Source organism: Esox lucius, chromosome 17, assembly GCF_011004845.1.
Source record: "Esox lucius isolate fEsoLuc1 chromosome 17, fEsoLuc1.pri, whole genome shotgun sequence".
In the NCBI taxonomy this organism is placed as follows: Eukaryota; Metazoa; Chordata; class Actinopteri; order Esociformes; family Esocidae; genus Esox; species Esox lucius.
Genome location: NC_047585.1, coordinates 2,115,298 through 2,134,552, shown reverse-complemented (window position 1 = coordinate 2,134,552; position 19,255 = coordinate 2,115,298). Strand labels below are relative to the sequence as shown.

The window sequence follows — 19,255 nt, the reverse complement described above, 5'->3', positions numbered from 1 at the left end:
TGGGCACATGCATAATGCTGTTTCATGTATTATACATATGGGCTTTAAATGTTACCAACATTTTAAGCTAAATGTTTAGAATGTTGAAACATCCTTGCTGCTTCTAAAAGTACATCTTTTGTGCAGTGAAATAGTCTTTTATTAAGGACAAGTAGGTATTCTAAACTGCTTCTGGGGAAAAGACTGACATATCATCATGACTTTATCATCAAGTGAAAAGATGAGAGGAATCGTGGAAACCACCCTTTTACTGCCCAAGGGGTTGTGATCTAGCCTATATTAACCCAATAAGCATGCACAGATGTGAAAATCCACCAGAAGTAGCGGCAATATAACCGTTAACAGTTTTATTATAGGCTTACTATAACGTAGGTACTGAAGGTTGCAGCCAGCAAAGTTTCTGTCTATCCTGAACAAATCCTAATGCATCATTTGCTTTGACTGCGGCAAGGCTCGAACGCAGGTCCCGTGCATGGCAGTTCGCTTACGCGGTCTAGCAAAAACTGTCCAGAATGCAAATGTAGAGGAAGAAAGAAATGAAGGGCACAGACAGTTGGCCGAGCCAGAGAACGAACCCCATCACTCAAGGGCATGTGTGGTCCGGAGTTGAGAGCTTAGATTCCGGCACTGTGACAGAGAACTTTAACACCTGAGTAAGGTATGTTTTACAAACCAGTTTGGCTGCCTGCTGGTCTGGGGATGCCTAGAAGGAATGCGGAGAGGGTCTCTATCTGGCTGGGATTCATCTGATGTCTCCCTTCTACTCTTCTTTTCTTTCTTTCTAGGTGCAGGTACTGAGGGAAGGAGCTGGTTCTTCACCTTCTGTGACAAATCTTCGGTATTCTTGAACACACTGACATAGGGAGAAACATGTCAAAGCCCTATCTTATCGGTCATTCTCAACAGAACTGAAACAAAAAAAGACCATGACTTTTGAGATTTTTTTTTATTTAATACAGGAAGCTACTCGGGAGCAAGGGTGTTTGGTAAATAGGTTTATTTTCGTATCTGACGTTTATATCTAAAATTATTGTTCAGGAACAGCCTGAAGTCAGAATACTTCAGCATTACTTTGAAAAATTCTAGGCAGCAACATTTTGCTAGTGTTGTTAGATTGGTGGTTGTGTAGTTCTGGAAAATTAACCAGGATACACCACCACACACCATCACCAGATGGCAGCAACTACGTCTAAGTGCTGAGTAAATGTTTGATAAGGTGCAGATGATGGTAAGTGTTCAGACAATGCCAGTTTGAATAGAAGAAAGACTGCCAGGTTTGTTGTGTGGCCATTTAATTGGCTTTTCAGTCTTTACTTCGGCCATGACTGTTAATTTCTATCACCACTTGAAAAAATGATCTGCTTGGACTGACTGACCTAAAGGTCTTGACAGAGCTGGCCTGGACCGGTAGTGTATTGTGTACTTGCAAAAAACACTGCATGCATACACTTGCCATTCAGGCAAGTTACAGAACCATAAGGAAATGCTATTCTGTAACAATAAGGGCACTCCTCTGTACATGAAGTGGTACGTTTGATCGCCATGGTCTTTTTTTTCTTAAATTATACATACACAATTTAAATAATGCAGTATTTGTGGTACAGTTTTAACACATTAACCAACCTTTCAAATGTTTGCAAATGCTCTGCATGCACATAATCACTGACATTGACTGTCAGGTCAGACACTTGTTCGGTGGAAGAGTCCTGACAACAGAAAATAAACACATTTAGGCCTCGATGTAGCCTAAAAACATTTCATAAATAACCAATTAGAGTTTACAATGTCATTATTATAGCTATAGTTACCATTAAGTTGAAGATCAAGGAAGAATCCACAGTAATGGCTTTGACCAAAACATCTGACTTGTCATCATTTGACTTGTATCGCAGGGTGTACAATTCCTTACTGCTATTCCACCCTGTAGGAAGCAACTCTGACTTCTTGTCACCATTCCTAATCTGAAAGGTAAAAAATACAGAAACATTTCTGTTCAAAAAGGTGTTGTCAAGATTTATGGGCCATAACTTCACACACTCTTTCACTCCTGATAACAATTTAAATCCACAATCCTGAGTTTGTGTTTCAGCCCAATGCTGACCACTTTGTTCAGTATAAACGTAGGGATTTGACTGAAACATATTTTCGAAAATATCTGGCAACCCGAACCCTTCCTCTCTTATTTTGATAAGAGACAATTCTATTCTAGCGGCTTGCCTGGAGTTACATGGATGGTGGGAGGTGCCAGGGAAGTCTTTTGGGAAGAGGGTGTTTTTATTTTAAAGTTCCTCCGACACACTATCCTTTAAAAGTCTGTTTGATTGAGTGCGTGGACAGGTTTCTTTTATAAAGGTAACGAGTTCAAACAGGTGCAGATAATACAGGTAATGAGTGCAGAACTGGAGGGCTTCTTAAAGAAAAACTAACAGGTCTGTGAGAGCCGGAATTCTTACTGGTTGGTAGGTGATCCAATACTTATGTCACGCAATAAAATGCAAATTAATTATTTAAAAATCATACAATGTGATTTTCTGGATTTTTGTTTTAGATTCAGTCTCTCAGAGTTGAAGTGTACCTATGATAAAAATTACAGACCTCTACATGCTTTGTAAGTAGGAAAACCTGCAAAATCGGCAGTGTATCAGATACTTGTTCTCCCCACTGTATCAGAAATGTAATTCAGGGCCTAAACCATTCAGTGATTAATAGACTAAAAGCACCACTTTAAAATCTATTCTGTAACTGACTGGAAGCCATTTCAAAGATTTAAGAACCGGAGTGATGTGCTGTTCTCTTGGTCATGATTAACAGTATTCTGAATGAGCTGCAGCTGTTTTACAGTCTTTTTGGGGCATCCAGATAAGAGGCCATTATAGTAGTCAACCCTACTAGAGACAAAACAAAGGATGAGCTTCTCTTGGTCTTTTTAGGACACCAAACCCTTGATTCTGGCTATATTTTTAAGATGATAGAATGCTGTTTGGTGACAGCTTTGATATGATTGTTAAATGTGAGTTGAGTCTACCAGAACACCAAGATTATGCTCTTCTGGTCCCTGGTTTTTAGGGCCTGAGCATCCAGCTCTTTACTAATAGTAATTCTCTTACCTTTGTTGCCAAACACAATAATCTGTTTTATCTTGGATTAATTGTAAAGAATCCAGGTAATTATGTGCTCTATACAGTGTCTATTGAGCTGTTTTTATACGGTTCGAGAGACATATTTTTGCTTAGCTATGATAGTTCATGTTGTAGAATTTAGCCCAGAGGTAGCATAGAGACTGAACAGAAGCGGTCCGAGAACTGATCCCTGGGCAACTCCACTAGAAACCCTATCAGATTCATGATTGCTAATGGTGACAAAGTAACTCCGACCATCTAAATAAGACCTGAACCAATTAAGGACTGTCCAGGAGAGTCCTACCCAATTTTCCAGCCTATCTAGAAGTATTCTATGATCTACAGTGTCAAATGCAGCACTGAGATCTAATAGAACCAGAACTGTTATTTTATCCAAATCAGTATTCAGCTGTATATCATTCAAAACCTTTTTCAGAGCTGTTTCAGTACTGTGGTGAGGTCGGACGCTTGAGTGAACTGAATTGTGAACTCAAGAGATCCCTTGAGTTCACAACCTTCTCAAACCTGGGTCGCCCACGTGAAAGGCTATATCATTAACCACTACACCACACGGCTGTACATTTGCTGGGTGTCAGAATAGCCTTGTGTTTATTCTGAACAAATCCTCTTTTGCCACAGGCCGTTTTAACAGTTAATTGGTCATTTGTGATTGCCATTGATACAGTTAAACTGACTAACATTTCTTACTAAGTTTACCATCACCAAAATAGCATCTATGTATGGCGTTTGCCACTGGCCGTTTTAACAGCGTATTAGCCAATAATAAGCTTTACTGGTATCTACTAACTTAATGGAATAGTCATGAGAATTGAGCAATTGCTAGCGAGTCAGCCAAAACTATTTAATTTAATGGCATAAGAACATACTTTTTTCTTTCATTCTATCAATAAAGGTATCAATAAAGGTGACGATACCTAACTCTTTCATCAGGTGAAAAGACGAGAGAATTGTGGAATCTACCAGAAATAGTTAATAAATGTTGTTGCTCTAAATAGATTCGAAATCAGGTCTTCCACATGAGAGGCAGGGTCTTTAACCACTACGCCACGGCATTACACATTTCAGCAGTTGCTAGACTCCATTGAGGATAGTGTTAAACTGACTAACGTTTCTTATCAAGTTTACCTCCACCATAGCGTCTGTGAACTGTATAGCTTTTGCCACTGGACATTTTAACAGCTTATTAGCCAGTAATAGGCTTACTGTAATCTAATCTAACTTCTTAGGAATAATCATAAGAATTGAGCAACTTCTATACAGTTTCAGTTAAGGCTTACTATAACGTAACTACTGTATGTTGTAGACAGCAAATATGTTTGTCTACTCTGACCAAAAACACATGCATGGACGCATATTTCAAAAATCCACCAGAAACAGTCGCAATATAACCGTAAACTGTTTTCTTTTAGGCTTACTATAAAGTTGACACTGACGGTTTTAGCCAGCAAAGTTATCGTCTGTATGGAATAATTCATAATGCGTACTTCGCTTTGCCTGCGAGAAGATACGAACTCGAGACCTATAGTTCACAGATCCGCTTCTCTAACCACTAAGTTCAAGTTAAAAAGGTTCATTTGTCATTTGCAATAACAAGTTATGGTAATGAAATGCTTGGTTTTCCTACTCCCGAAAGTGCAGCTGAAAGTTAAAAAAATAAGTTACAGTAATTATAATATATAAATAAGATGATAACACGAACAACCAATAATAACACTATACAAAAAAACAAATTATAATATACAACTGTATAACCGTAGTGCAATGTAAAAGTGACAGGTGTGCATGATATGATTGGCAGATGAGCATGATATAAAGTGACAGGGACTATGGATGGAAGGGAGGGAGGAGGGGTTCCTGAATTGAGCAGCCTTATGGCCTGAGGAAAGCCAAGCCTTACTGTGTTTATGCTGAGGACCAAATACAGCGGGAATTGGAAACAGCAATCCGTAATAATAAGCTGTTTGCGAAAATACCCTGCAAGTTAAGTGAGCAGAACTTTTTTCACAACGGGAAACAGTGACGGGAGAAGCTTAAAAAATGAAAACAAGATTACAAGAAGATCGAGGAGCACAATAACAGAAGCAACTCCGACCGGTGGAGTAAGTGGTTTGACCATATAGATGCGTTGCTGTGTCACAAGCCAGCCTTCTCTGGCGCTGCGGCAAAGATTGACTCGGCTGCTGTATGGTTGGAAGCCATGGGGGAAGACACAGAAACTGGATAACCAGTCGGTTGAAGGTAAATCACAATGTTTCACATGACGTATGTTCAATGCTGTAACATTATGTTTTGGAAAAGTCATGATATTTGATTTCTATACTAGTCATTTAATTGTTTGTCATGTTATCATTCCTCTAGACAAAAACCAACTTTAGCTACAGGTACATCATGTTAGCCTATCTATGTAATGTAAGTTGCATATTCAACTTGCGTGACAAACCAGACATCATCATGTAGGCTATTATCAGTGATTTGTCTTTTTTTCTTTCGTCACCAGAAGGCATGAAAGGTAGCTAAAAATAAATCGTAATTGAACAAAATAGTAAGTTGGCCAATAACAGAGGATAGTGGCCCATAATATAAGGGTCGTATTTTTTTGTTATATTTTTTTGTTATATTACTACCATATCTACATTTTCAATACTACTACCCAGATTGTCGCTAGTTTACAGTACTCTTTATTCTGCACCTACATTTGAGCAGATAAATAAATTGTTGTGGAACCAAAAACTTGTTGTTTGTGTAAGTCTGATAACAGAAGAACTCCCACATACTGTCACATAGCTCACTGCTGAAATATTTATTAAATCACAACAGATGTAATATCAGGTGTACTGTAGAGGCAGAGGAGCTAAACGCACATACAGGTCTAATGACGAACTTCAGCTCTGTAAGCAGTATCCTGACACTTTCACAATGTGTTCAGAAGCTTCATTAGACCTGTACGTGCGTCTAGCCCATTGGCCTCTACAATGGATGGCAGTGTCCTGTCAGGCTGGTTTAATGTAGTGACAATATTTTGGCATTAAAATTAATAGTATATCAACTGATTCTGCACTTATTGTCCGAGAGATAGCTATGGCCTCCATAAACTGAGCACTGGTACGCTCATTAATGTACCTTTTCTTAACAGAAACAGTTTACTTAAAAGACACAGAAATGATCAGACAGGGCCAAGTCTTTAACCATGACAGAGGAAATAGAGACCTTTGGAGATAACCAGCTCTAGAATGTGGCCTTGAATATGCCTACGCTCTTTCACATGTTGAGTGAGATCAAAAGTGTCAAGTAGGGCAAAATGTTATTTGGCATTATTGCATTGCATCATCTTCCGCTTATCCGGGGCCGGGTCGCGGGGGCAGCAGTCTAAGCAGGGATGCCCAGACTTCCCTCTCCCCAGACACTTCCTCCAGCTCTTCCGGGGGGACACCGAGGCGTTCCCAGGCCAGCCGGGAGACATAGTCCCTCCAGCGTGTCCTAGGTCTTTCCCGGGGTCTCTTCCCGGTGGGACGGGACTGGAACACCTTCCCAGGAAGGCGTTCCGGAGGCATCCGAAACAGATGCCCAAGCCACCTCAGCTGACCCCTCTCGATGTGGAGGAGCAGCGGCTCTACTCTGAGCTCCTCCCGGGTGACCGAGCTTCTCACCCTATCTCTAAGGGATCGCCCAGCCACCCTGCGGAGAAAGCTCATTTCGGCCGCCTGTATCCGGGATCTTGTCCTTTCGGTCATGACCCAAAGCTCATGACCATAGGTGAGAGTAGGAACGTAGATTGACCGGTAAATCGAGAGCTTCGCCTTGCGGCTCAGCTCTTTCTTCACCACGACAGACCAATACATCGACCGCATTACTGCAGAAGCTGCACCGATCCGTCTGTCAATCTCCCGTTCCATCCTTCCCTCACTCGTGAACAAGACCCCTAGATACTTAAACTCCTCCACTTGAGGCAGGCACTCTCCACCAACCTGAAGTGGGCAAGCCACCCTTTTCCGACTGAGGACCATGGCCTCGGATTTGGAGGTACTGATTTTCATCCCCACCGCTTCACACTCGGCTGCAAACCGTCCAAGTGCATGCTGAAGGTCCTGGCTTGAAGGGGCCAACACGACAACATCATCCGCAAAGAGCAGAGACGAAATCGTGTGGTCCCCAAACCTGACACCCTCCGGCCCCTGGCTGCGCCTAGAAATTCTGTCCATAAAAATTACGAACAGAACCGGTGACAAAGGGCAGCCCTGCCGGAGTCCAACATGCACAGGGAACAAGTCTGACTTACTGCCGGCAATGCGGACCAAGCTCCTGCTTCGGTCGTACAGGGACCTGACAGCCCTTAGCAAAGGACCCAGGACCCCATATTCCCGAAGCACTCTCCACAGGATGCCGCGAGGGACACAGTCGAATGCCTTCTCCAAATCCACAAAACACATGTGGACTGGTTGGGCAAACTCCCATGAACACTCCAACACCCCGTAGAGGGTATAGAGCTGGTCCAGTGTTCCACGGCCTGGACGAAAACCACACTGTTCCTCCTGAATCCGAGGTTCTACTATCGGCCGTATTCTCCTCTCCAGAACCCTGGCATAGACTTTCCCGGGGAGGCTGAGAAGTGTGATCCCCCTATAGTTGGAACACACCCTCCGGTCCCCCTTCTTATAAAGAGGGACCACCACCCCGGTCTGCCATCCCAGAGGCACTGTCCCCGACTGCCACGCGATGTTGCACAGGCGTGTCAGCCAAGACAGCCCCACAACATCCAGAGACTTGAGGTACTCAGGGCGGATCTCATCCACCCCCGGTGCCTTGCCACCGAGGAGTTTCTTAACCACCTCGGTGACTTCAACCCGGGTGATGGACGAGTCCACCTCTGAGCCTTCATCCTCTGCTTCCTCAATGGAAGACGTGACGGCGGGATTGAGGAGATCCTCGAAGTACTCCTTCCACCGCCCGACGACATCCCCAGTTGAGGTCAACAGCTGCCCACCTCTACTGTAAACAGCGTTGGTAGGGCACTGTTTCCCTCTCCTGAGGCGCCGGATGGTTTGCCAGAATCTCTTCTCCATGGCCTCACCGAACTCCTCCCAGGCCCGAGTTTTTGCCTCCACAACCACCCGGGCTGCAGTCCGCTTGGCCTGTCGGTACCCGTCAGCTGCCTCTGGAGTCCCACAAGCCAACCAGGCCTGATAGGACTCCTTCTTCAGCTCGACAGCATCCCTTACTTCCGGTGTCCACCACCGGGTTCGGGGATTGCCGCCTCGACAGGCACCGGAGACCTTACGGCCACAGCTCCGAGCGGCCGCTTCAACAATGGCGGTGGAGAACATGGTCCACTCGGACTCAATATCTCCAACCTCCCTCGGGATCCAGTCAAAGCTCTGCCGGAGGTGGGAGTTAAAGATCTCTCTGACAGGAGACTCGGCCAGACGTTCCCAGCAGACCCTTACAGTACGCTTGGGCCTGCCGAGTCTGTCCAGCTTCTTCCCCCGCCATCGGATCCAACTCACAACCAGGTGGTGATCAGTTGACAGCTCCGCCCCTCTCTTCACCCGAGTGTCCAAGACATATGGCCGCAGGTCAGATGAAACGACAACAAAGTCGATCATCGACCTGCGGCCTAGGGTGTCCTGGTGCCACGTGCACTGATGGACACCCTTATGCTTGAACATGGTGTTCGTTATGGACAAACTGTGACTAGCACAGAAGTCCAATAACTGAACACCGCTCGGGTTCAGATCAGGGGGGCCGTTCCTCCCAATCACGCCCCTCCAGGTATCACTGTCGTTGCCCACGTGGGCGTTGAAGTCCCCCAGTAGAACGATAGAGTCCCCAGTCGGAGCACTTTCCAGCACCCCTCCCAGAGACTCCAAGAAGGTCGGGTACTCTGCACTGCCGTTCGGCCCGTAGGCACAAACAACAGTGAGAGACCTATCCCCGACCCGTAGGCGCAGGGAAACGACCCTCTCGTTCACCGGGGTAAACTCCAACACATGGCGGCAGAGCTGGGGAGCTATAAGCAAACCCACACCAGCCCGCCGCCTCTCACCATGGGCAACTCCAGAGTGGTGAAGAGTCCCTCCTCTCTCAAGGAGTGTGGTTCCAGAGCCCAAGCCGTGCGTAGAGGTGATCCCGACTACCTCTAGTCGGAACCTCTCAACCTCACGCACCATCTCAGGCTCCTTCCCCGCCAGCGAGGTGACATTCCACGTCCCTAGAGCTAGTTTCCGTGTCCGGGGATCGGGTTGTCTAGGCCCCCGCCTTCGACTGCCGCCCGATCCTCTCTGCACCGGCCCCTTATGGTCCCTCCTGTGGGTGGTGAGCCCACGGGAGGGCGGCCCCATGTCGCTCGTTCGGGCTTGGCCCGGCCGGGCCCCATGGGGAAAGGCCCGGCCACCAGGCGCTCGCGAACGAGCCCCAACCCCGGGCCTGGCTCCAGGGTGGGGCCCCGGCTGCGCCATGCCGGGCGACGTCACAGGACACACAATTTTCTTCTTCATTAAGGGGTTTTTGAACCGCTCTTAGTCTGACCCATCGCCTAGGACCTGTTTGCCTTGGGAGACCCTACCAGGGGCATATAGCCCCAGACAACATAGCTCCTAGGGTCACTCGGGTACTCAAACCCCTCCACCACGTTAAGGTGGCATTATTGTCCGTATTATCTATGTGGATGTTAAAATCCCCTGTGATAATAAACAAATGATAATCAACTGTTATATAACAGAGTAGTTCAGCAAAATCATCAATAGAATTTACATAATATAGTAGAGGCCTGTAAATGGTTAAAAACAAAATTTTGGGAGAACCCTTCAATGTAAAACAGAGGTATTAAAAATTTAGATTTTTTTAATATTCTTATTCATTCATTATTATATTAGAAGGGTTTTGTACTCTGTATGTTTGATCAATTACACATATACTGAAAGCCTCTTTCTCTGTCTCCAACTTATAAGGCCAGAGTCTTGTGTTCAGGGTCAGTGATGAATGGATTGTCGGCTGAGAAGGGCCATGGCTCCTTTTAGCAGTAAGAGAAACAGGTCTCTGTCTGTGCCATAAAACTGCCATAAGAAACTGTTCTCCAGGAGGAAGCTCTTGAACAGAAGGGGGTTATTATTACTTACATCCTACAGGTGAACAGAGCTCTATTCCTTATTGGGAAGAGCATAGTAAACTAAAGTCCCCTTATAGTAAATGTCCAGATTGATATAACTCATTCTTTGACTGGGTTGTCTGGGCAACCAACATTCTATGATTGTCTGTGCCTCCTGGAGCTATTTGTGTAACCTTGCATTTTTAGACTACCTCCTTGTAGGTACATTCTGCAAAAGCTAATTCCGTCATCTGTACTGTTGGAAGAGAATATAAGCTTGAAACTTGAAATGCATAATCAGAACAATCTGTCATGACATTACTCTGCTGGTCTCTGTACTCATTCTCTGTCAATGTTGTGACAATTGTTCCTGTGCATCCACGTAATTAAACTGTGATACGAATGACTGAGAAGTTTTATTCCAAAAAATCGTGAAAATTTTCCATCTTCCACAAAAATAAATAAAATTACCAAGTGTGTTTTCTTTGGACTAGAATGTATCTTTGAATAGGGCAGCCACTCCTCCTCCTCCTCTCCTACCAACTTGACACAAATGCATATAAACACATTTTTCAGGTGCTGTCTCGTGGAGAACAGTAGCACTACAATATTCTGTTAGCCATGTTTCAGTGAGAAACATAAATTCTTGGTTGTAGGATATTATAATGTAATTTACAGACAATTATTTGTTGGTGATAGCTCTGATATAAATTAAAGCCGGCTTAATAGAAATAATAGGGGTTCCTGGACTAGTGGGTTAACGTGTTACAGTTAACAGATTAGACAGGTTTACTTCAGAATTTGCATGCACTCGATTCCTTCTATTTTTAATCAGCACAGGAATAGAGATACTGGGTCCTAGCTTGTTCTCAACACAGTCGGCATTGCTATATTTACAATAGCAGGGACCCAAAACACATCACTGACTATATTCTGTTCTCTGTGGAGATAAAGGACAAGGTTGTTGAAAATGTGGCAGTTGTCTAAGCAATAGTTTTTAACGGGGTGGGAGAGGTGGGACATAGGGAAAGATGAGCTCTGCTCTTCTGGGTAGAGCTAGCTCCCTGATTGGTGAGTGCAGTGGAGGGGGAGATCTCCTACTGCTGTGCATCATAGGATCGTTTCATAAATCACACTTTTTCTGTCCATATGAGCATCATCAATTCCATTTGTAAGCACACATTTAGGATAGTTTTTATGCACACTTGGTAAATGATGAACCAGGATCTGAACAACTTTTTATAATATGAATTAATATAATTTTGGGTCATGAAAGCACTGTGATATGACATAAAAGTAAAAGCTTTGATGTTCTAATTAGTTTACTCAAATGTTTACAGAGGAACAGAATTTCAGAGTACCAGCAAAGACAAGCAAATAAGGTGGGGTTGGCTAAAGGCAGAGTGGTGGATTTGTTAAACTATGGACAATTTTCCATTTGTGTACCCCTGAGTGATTACATATGTAAATTTACATAATGTTCTAAACTGCTCTATGCGTTTCCATGGTATTTTTTATTGTTTTGGTCGAGTTCCATTGGCTTATTTACCACATCTAGGGTATGTAATGTGTGTTTTAATGAATAAATGCAGCAAGCATTACAGAATGTTTTGGGAAGCATGTTACGTTAATGGATTTCACTAACAAAGACAGTGATTGTTACGTAGATTAAAATAAAACGTTTTGTAATACCCCAAAGAGATCTTAACGGCCTGTGACAGTTAGCAATTTTCCTTAATGAGGGATACATTTTAAAAACGTGTTAATATTGCATTGAAATACAAACACTACGATGCCCTGATATCCGTAATAGTGAGTGTGCCTCCACTAGATTGCATGCGTTCGTAATCATTCATGTACAGTAATGCATGTAAACAAAACAATAACTTAATTAACTGTATAACGTTATTGTAACAAGGATGAAAAAAAAATCTTACTAACACTAGTTATATCTCGTTGGAATTAGATCACTTAATGAAACAAGCCATGTTCATATGATATGAAATAATAATTTCTCTGCTTGCGAGCTAGCAGTTAGCAAACTCACCTCGTCTCCAGAGCCAAGACACTTGTACCCTCTTTTAATTATCTCCCAGTGAACGAAACATACGACAGCATCCTGTGGGCAGCAAATGCTGCCTGCCACGCAGCTATACAGCAGCTCTAAACCAGCCATCTTTCTGAAAGTTATGGTACGATTGTTATGTTTGAAAATAAAGGAAAACGAAAGCGTTGGACGTTTACGTCGTTAGTCATTGTGTTTTGGTCCTACGCAATTGCTTCGCCGGAGTGAATACACGAACCTTCTTATTGGTTCCGGTTGCGCATGACGTTACTCGTTTGCAGTGGTAAATGGGCTACTTGCACTTAGTGATGGTCATTCGAGGCTTCATTAGCGTTATTTTAGCAGCAGGATTTTATGCTGGCAGCACTCAGATTTTTGTTATCACAATAAAATAATTAACTGAAATGTATGAAGAAATAAAGTCAAAAATCTAGTCTGTGAAAAAGAACAGACAAGAATATCATTGGAAGGGACATTAAACACAAAATGTACAGACTAGTTTAATTTTGGTCACCTTATTTAGTAATTAATTTCAAAATGTTATTAGCTATACAAGTCCACCACTGGCGCAGTTGTTAGGGTTGCTGACTTCCATTTTCTTAGTTGTTATGGTGCAAGATCGAATCCAGATCATGTTTAAAATTTTGAGTGCAAACGATACTGTTTATTGTATTGTATAATAATGTGTTTTATTTTGTGTATCTATCAACACTCCTTTTATTTTAATAATGAAATGGCACATTCGTAAATGCGAGCAACACACAGGAACTGAAGCCGCTTTTCCACCAAAAAGTACCCGGAACTTAGAGTCCCAGGAACTGCTATTCAAGGAACTAAAGGATTCCTTCAGCCCATTGTTGTGTGCGTTTCCACCGCAGACCCGCAAAGATTAGGCAAATTAGTCCGCTGACGTATGTCCCACACGCTATACAAAGCGACAGGCAGGCATCCTTATTATTTATGCGACACTGCAACCAGGGAGGACATTCAAGTTGTGTTGGTCATGATTTATTGGTTTGAAAATGTGGTCATTGAGTCAACGGTGGAAGAGACAAGCAGTAGTAGCAAAGCGGATTCAAAATGCTAGTCGAATACAAATAAAGTGAATTAATTTTACGAGTTATCACGGAGATTGACCATGCGATGACTGATGAGACGGATTTGCGTCATTGTGCACAGAAAAGTAGAATGGTAAGATGTTTTTCAGTATGCCTATATACGTTTAACTAAATCACAATTGGGAATAATGTTACTGTAAACTACATCGACTTATTATTGGCACCTTTTTGTGTGTTTCAGATATGCGGGTACAACAAAATTCGTAGTGTTTCTCCATCTGGTTGGGTACACCAACGGTGGGAAACCGTGGTTTCAACTTTCACCGAGGCCTAGTGGATAAATAATTTAAGGACACGTTTCTGTACCTGTAACATCAATTGCAACCATAACTGGGGTGACATGACAACGCCGTCATGTACCTATTCAAAAAAAGGATCGACGTTGCACTGTGGAAACCTGCAACCAACTCAGTACAGGAGCGTTTCCCGGTGTGAATAATGTTCAGCTCACCTAACTTGTAGGATATTTTCGTGTACACCTTATTATTACGAATCGCCGTTTCGAATTCTCGCTGGATTTGGTCGTCAGCATTGTGATGTTCTCGTTCAAGTATTTGACAAGAACCAGACGTGTGCATTCAGTATACTTTACTGTGATATCAGACAGGTATACACAGACAGCCATCGTCCCTCGTGGGCTTAATGCTAGTGCTCAGTTGTATACATAACATAATACCGCAGGCGTACCCCCGTGCGTCATAGCGTAAGGCATCACTGTCGTAAACCTTATACAGCATATCTTAAACACTACATCACTCCTTTTTTTTTTTTTTTTTAACAACTAGATCCATTACTCTGGACATATGTGACTGACTAATGTAAACATGTAATTCAAACCTGCGCTAGAACAAACATTCAGGTAATTTATAAAGTGTGCTTAGACTGAACAGTATTAAAAGTGCAACAGTACTTCATAATCACTGAAGTACAATCTTATGCATTGTGAAACTGGTTCTGAAAAAATAAAGAACAGTCATTAGGGGACCTTTAGATTGGTCTTTAGACAGAACAGTCATTCAGAAACCTTTAGTCTAAATCTATTGCTGGATCGGGTGTGAAAATTCTTCACACAAGCTCATAGTCATTGAGGTATGATGGACGCTGGCGGTTAACTCGAAAAGGATACCTTGGTTTCACAGCAACAGTGTCCTCATTATCAACAATTCTCTCATTCTCTTCATTCTGACCTGTGGGCGCATCTTTTGTCTTTGAGATAATTTTTTTAAAGAAAGATGAATTCCTTGTTATGGAATGTCCATCTCTGGTTGCTGTGACCATGGAGCCATTGACTTCTGCCACAGCATATGGCTTGATGTTGTATGGGGTAGTGAGTTTGTTTTGCTTGGGTTGTTGGTAGAGTACCTTGTCACCAGGGGTGAATGTGATTGGCTTGGCATGACGGCGCGTGTCTGAGTGTGACTTCATATTTGCTTTTGCATTAGTGTCCCGCTCTCTAATGATGTGATCATCATTACATTCGCAGGTTGTGGTGATCAATGGGATTTTGGTGTGAATTTTGCGCTTAAACAACAATTCAGCAGGTAACGCCTCCGTGGCGCGATACTCACGGAGAAACGTACGGTAGCCCTGAAGTGCAAAACACAACAACAAATACGAAAACACTTCAACAAATCATGAAACACAACAACAAATACGAAAACACTTCAACAAATCATGAAACACAACAACAAATACGAAAACACTTCAACAAATCATGAAACACAACGACATTAACTTCTAACGGAAAAGGTAGGGCCTATCTAGCAGAGGACGGAACCTCCTGATTGGACAGAAGGACCGCCTGTCTTTTAACAGGAAGGAGGGGTGAAAAACACGGAAAAGCGCCTATTTTCAAAACATGAGTACTCCCGAAGATACTTTCGCTATTATAATGAATTATTTTGATGCACGGCATACATACGACGTGGTAGTTGATATGTTGTCAACCAATCACAACATCAGGATGAGTATACGCACTTTGAAGTCACATTTGAGAGAAGCAGGGTTGTACAGAAGGAACAACTATTCACAACTGGATGAGGTGAGACGTGCCATCCTTACAGAGCTGCATGGACCAGGGCAACTATTCCGCTATCGGACTATGTGGCAAGTACAGCAAAAACACAATCTACGTATTAAACGACACAGTGATGAGACTGCTGAAGCAACTAAATCCACAAGGAACGGATGCGAGAACAAGCCGGAGGTTTGTGAGGCGTACATATCACTCCATGGGTCCAAACTACATTTGGCATGTAGATGGATACGATAAGCTGAAACCCTTTGGCTTGACCCTCTCAGGATGTATAATTTAGTTGTTAGATAAAGATACTAAAACAATGTTGACTTTTCCTTTTCAGAAAAAGCGACTGCTGTGTCCCTAGAGGATGTCCTGCTGTTTGCTACAGGGCTCGCATCACTTCCACCTGCTGGAATAACACCACTACCATGCATCGAGATCTTAACAAATTCGCCATTCCCTATGTCAAACACCTGTGCAAATGCCCTAAAGCTCCTTTTCCTTGAGACCTACAGTGTCTTTTAGACAAACATGGAGTTTTGCTTACATAATTCTCCAGGCTTTGGGTGCATTTAATGCTGTGCCAAGTCTGGATTTTGCCCAGTCTTAAATCTGTAGTTTATAAAGCATAAGAGTGCATGCTCAGTTCAAAGTATTTTAATGTGTATTATTTCTGTTCATTACTTTGTTAAATGAAAAGTACAGGTCACATTACAAGTAACAGTAAAATTGTACTCAGCTAAAATGTATGTAGTTTCACGTTTGAAACAGTGTATAACATGTTGTGCTTGCAAACAAGCTTGTTAACAATACCTCTTGAAAAGAACCACGTTTCTTTGGTTGTTTAGACCTACAATTGACACACAGTTAACTCGATGGTGAATCCGAAAATAAACAAATATAGTTTGGGAGTTACATTTGAGTTTAATGTATGTCTCCACTCTGATATGACACTGCATATACTGAACTCCACTTGCCAAACATGATACTCAAACAGCTAAGCCACATTTGAGAATGTTTTCCTTTAACATCTGGAGTTTAAGAGTGGGCTGCAGTAGACCATATTTATAGGCCAGCTATTTCTTTCAAGGTGACATAAAGTTCTGAGGCTGACTCCCAATTATGTGGCTGCTGTAATCCATTTTGCTCAACAGTCTGTTGAAGATAATCCTGGATGTCTGGATCACTGCATGAATGAAGAGTTTGCCTCTGGAAACGTATCCAGTACCGTCTTTCTACGTCGCTGAGAGCACGGCTGGCGTATGCTATGGTATGCCTTTCTCCCTTTCCATCCTTTTGGTTGAGAACAGCGCCTAGACCGACTGGACTAGCATCTACTACAAGCTCTGTGTTTTTAGCTGGATCAAAGTATGACATTACCATGTTGCTGGTCAGGCTGTCTTTGATCGTCTGTAGTGCTCTGGCGTGCTCAGGGGTCCAGTGCCATGGCGTGTCTTTTCTGGTCAGCTCACGTAGTGGTGCAGAGATGGAAGCGAAGTCTTTGATAAAACGAGCACTGTAGTTCGCCATGCCCAGCAGACTCCTGACTTCAGTCTGGTCTTGTGGATCACTCGCCTGCTGGATGGCAGCAATTTTTTTCGGGTCAGCTGAGATTCCACCAGCTGAAAAGATAAATCCATAGAATTCAAGTTTACTTTTGTTAAACTCACATTTCATTCTATTGAGGGTGAGCCCTCTGTCTTTCAGTCTCTGGAACACAGCTCTGAGGCTGTCGTCATGGTCTTTCTGTGTTTTACCATACACAATGATGTCATCACTCAGATTCTTTACTCCTTTGATGCCCTGCAGCGTCTGGCAGATCGCATTCTGGAACACCTCTGCTGCTGAAGATATCCCAAAATTCAGGCACTTGTATTGTCTCAAACCAAGGTGTGTGGTGAAGGTCGTAATGTACCTGCTGTCGGGGTGAAGTTCTAGCTGATGGTAACCAGCAGTCAGGTCAAGCTTGGAGAAGACTGTAGCTCCATTCAACTCGTGAATTACGTCATCCATGGTGGGAGTGATGTGGCGTTCACGTTGTATGGCGGTGTTAGCCTGTCTCATGTCGACACAGACTCTAATCTTGTCCGGGTCCTTTGGCTTGGGTGGTGTCACAATGGGGGAGACCCATGGCGTAGGGCCTGTGACTGTCTCGATGACATCGTCATCCTCAAGACGTTTTAGCTCTTCTTCGACCTTCTGTCGGATGTGAAAAGGCACTCGCCTATGTGGCTGACAGGTTGGGTGAATGTCAGTGTTGATGTGGAGCTTTACCTGAAAGTCTTTCAGCATGCCAATGCCCTCAAACAGCTCTGGGTGTTTCTGCACCAACTCATCTGCTACTGTTTGGCCGGTTGTAGTAGACACAGTGTTAATGATCTTGATGAGGCCTAGCTCTTTAGCTGTGTTGTAGCCTAGCAGAAAGCAGCTATCACCCTTCATTACATAAAACTCAGCTGTGGTTTCCTTGTTATCTGTCTCTGTGCTACATGTGAATGCACCGGTTATGGGCAGTGGTTCAGTGTTGCCATATGGGAATATCTTTATATCAGCTGGGCTGAGCTGTGGGCATGGCCTCAGTGTACGGAGGACTGATTCGCTAATAATGTTCACTGCAGCCCCGGAATCGATCATTACTGCAATTTTTGCACCATTAAGCCAAATGTGTGTGCGTGGTTGAGTGGTATTCTTGTTGCTACTGGCAGCAAATACATAAGCTTCATCACTACTAGGCGAGTCATGTGTGGTACTCTGTGTTGTGCTGGTGATGTTATAAACTTTCTTGTGCGTTTTGTGGTGCTTACTGTTGTCTTTGTGCTTTATTTCAAAGTCTTTTCCAGGTGTTCGTTGTTTTGTCCTGCACTGTTTGGCGAAGTGATTTAGTTTACCGCAAGCTTTGCAGTCTTTTCCTTTTGCTGGGCAGTTTCAGTCATGTGGATAATTTCCACCGCAATTCCTGCACTGGACGTTAGGCTTAGCTCTCCCGGCGCGTTGGCTGGTAGCTGTTCGCCCGTTCTGATGCAGCTACACTGTGCTCCATGCCGGCTGCTTGTTGCTTTGACAGTTCTAAAGTTCTTCCGTATTCGAGAAGGTCATCTAGGCTGTTTTCGGGTTCTCTGAGCGCTCTTCTACGCAGCCTGGTTGAACTGCAACTTTGGATCAGCTGTGCTTTTATTTCATGGCTTACGTCGGCAAACTCACAATTCTTTGCTAGCATGCGTAGTCTGGTACAGTATGTATCTAAGTTCTCGCCTGGCTGCTGTACTGCCTTTCGGAATATATATACTTGATACTGGACATTCTTTTTAGGCGTAAAATACGTGCTTAGCTTCAGCTTAACGTCAGCAAACTTATCTTCCTCTGCTGCTAGCGTGTCATAGATGTCATGAACGCACTCTCCCGCCAAGTGCAGTAATAATGCTTTCTGTCTCGCATCTCCGGTAATGTTCACTGCTGTAATATAGTTTTCAAACCTTTGCATCCATTTTGTCCAGCGTGGTCCTACTGAGCTCGGATCCGTTTCGGTATCGAAGGCTTGCAGAGCGACGGTGTGTCCGAGTGACATTTTTTTTTCCTGTTTATTTTTTATTTTTTTTAAATCTTTTTCGTTATTTATCCTCGTCGCCAATGTGATGTTCTCGTTCAAGTATTTGACAAGAAGCAGACGTGTGCATTCAGTATACTTTACTGTGATATCAGACAGGCCTTATCCTGTCTTGATTAATTAATTAAAAAAAAACGTAAGGTTGTTATATATATATAACAACCTTACGTTTTTTTTATAATATATATATATATATATTTTTTAATATAATATAATTTTTCCTCAAA

At 43.1% G+C, this 19,255-nt stretch overlaps 1 protein-coding gene across 2 annotated transcripts in view; it reads right to left on the bottom strand.

Moving 5' to 3' along the window:
* The window catches only part of psmf1 (proteasome inhibitor subunit 1), a 48,469-nt gene extending 35,957 nt beyond the window's left edge, over positions 1 to 12,512 (bottom strand). The window contains exons 1-4 of one of the 2 annotated variants that reach the window (XM_020044513.2): positions 12,269 to 12,512; positions 1,809 to 1,961; positions 1,624 to 1,706; positions 674 to 853 (exon numbers count right to left, since the gene is read on the bottom strand). In XM_020044513.2, the coding sequence (XP_019900072.1) occupies positions 674 to 853; positions 1,624 to 1,706; positions 1,809 to 1,961; positions 12,269 to 12,397 (545 nt within the window). In that variant the 5' untranslated portion in view covers positions 12,398 to 12,512. 2 annotated transcript variants of the gene reach the window in all.
* Between the last annotated feature and the right edge of the window lie 6,743 nt (positions 12,513 to 19,255).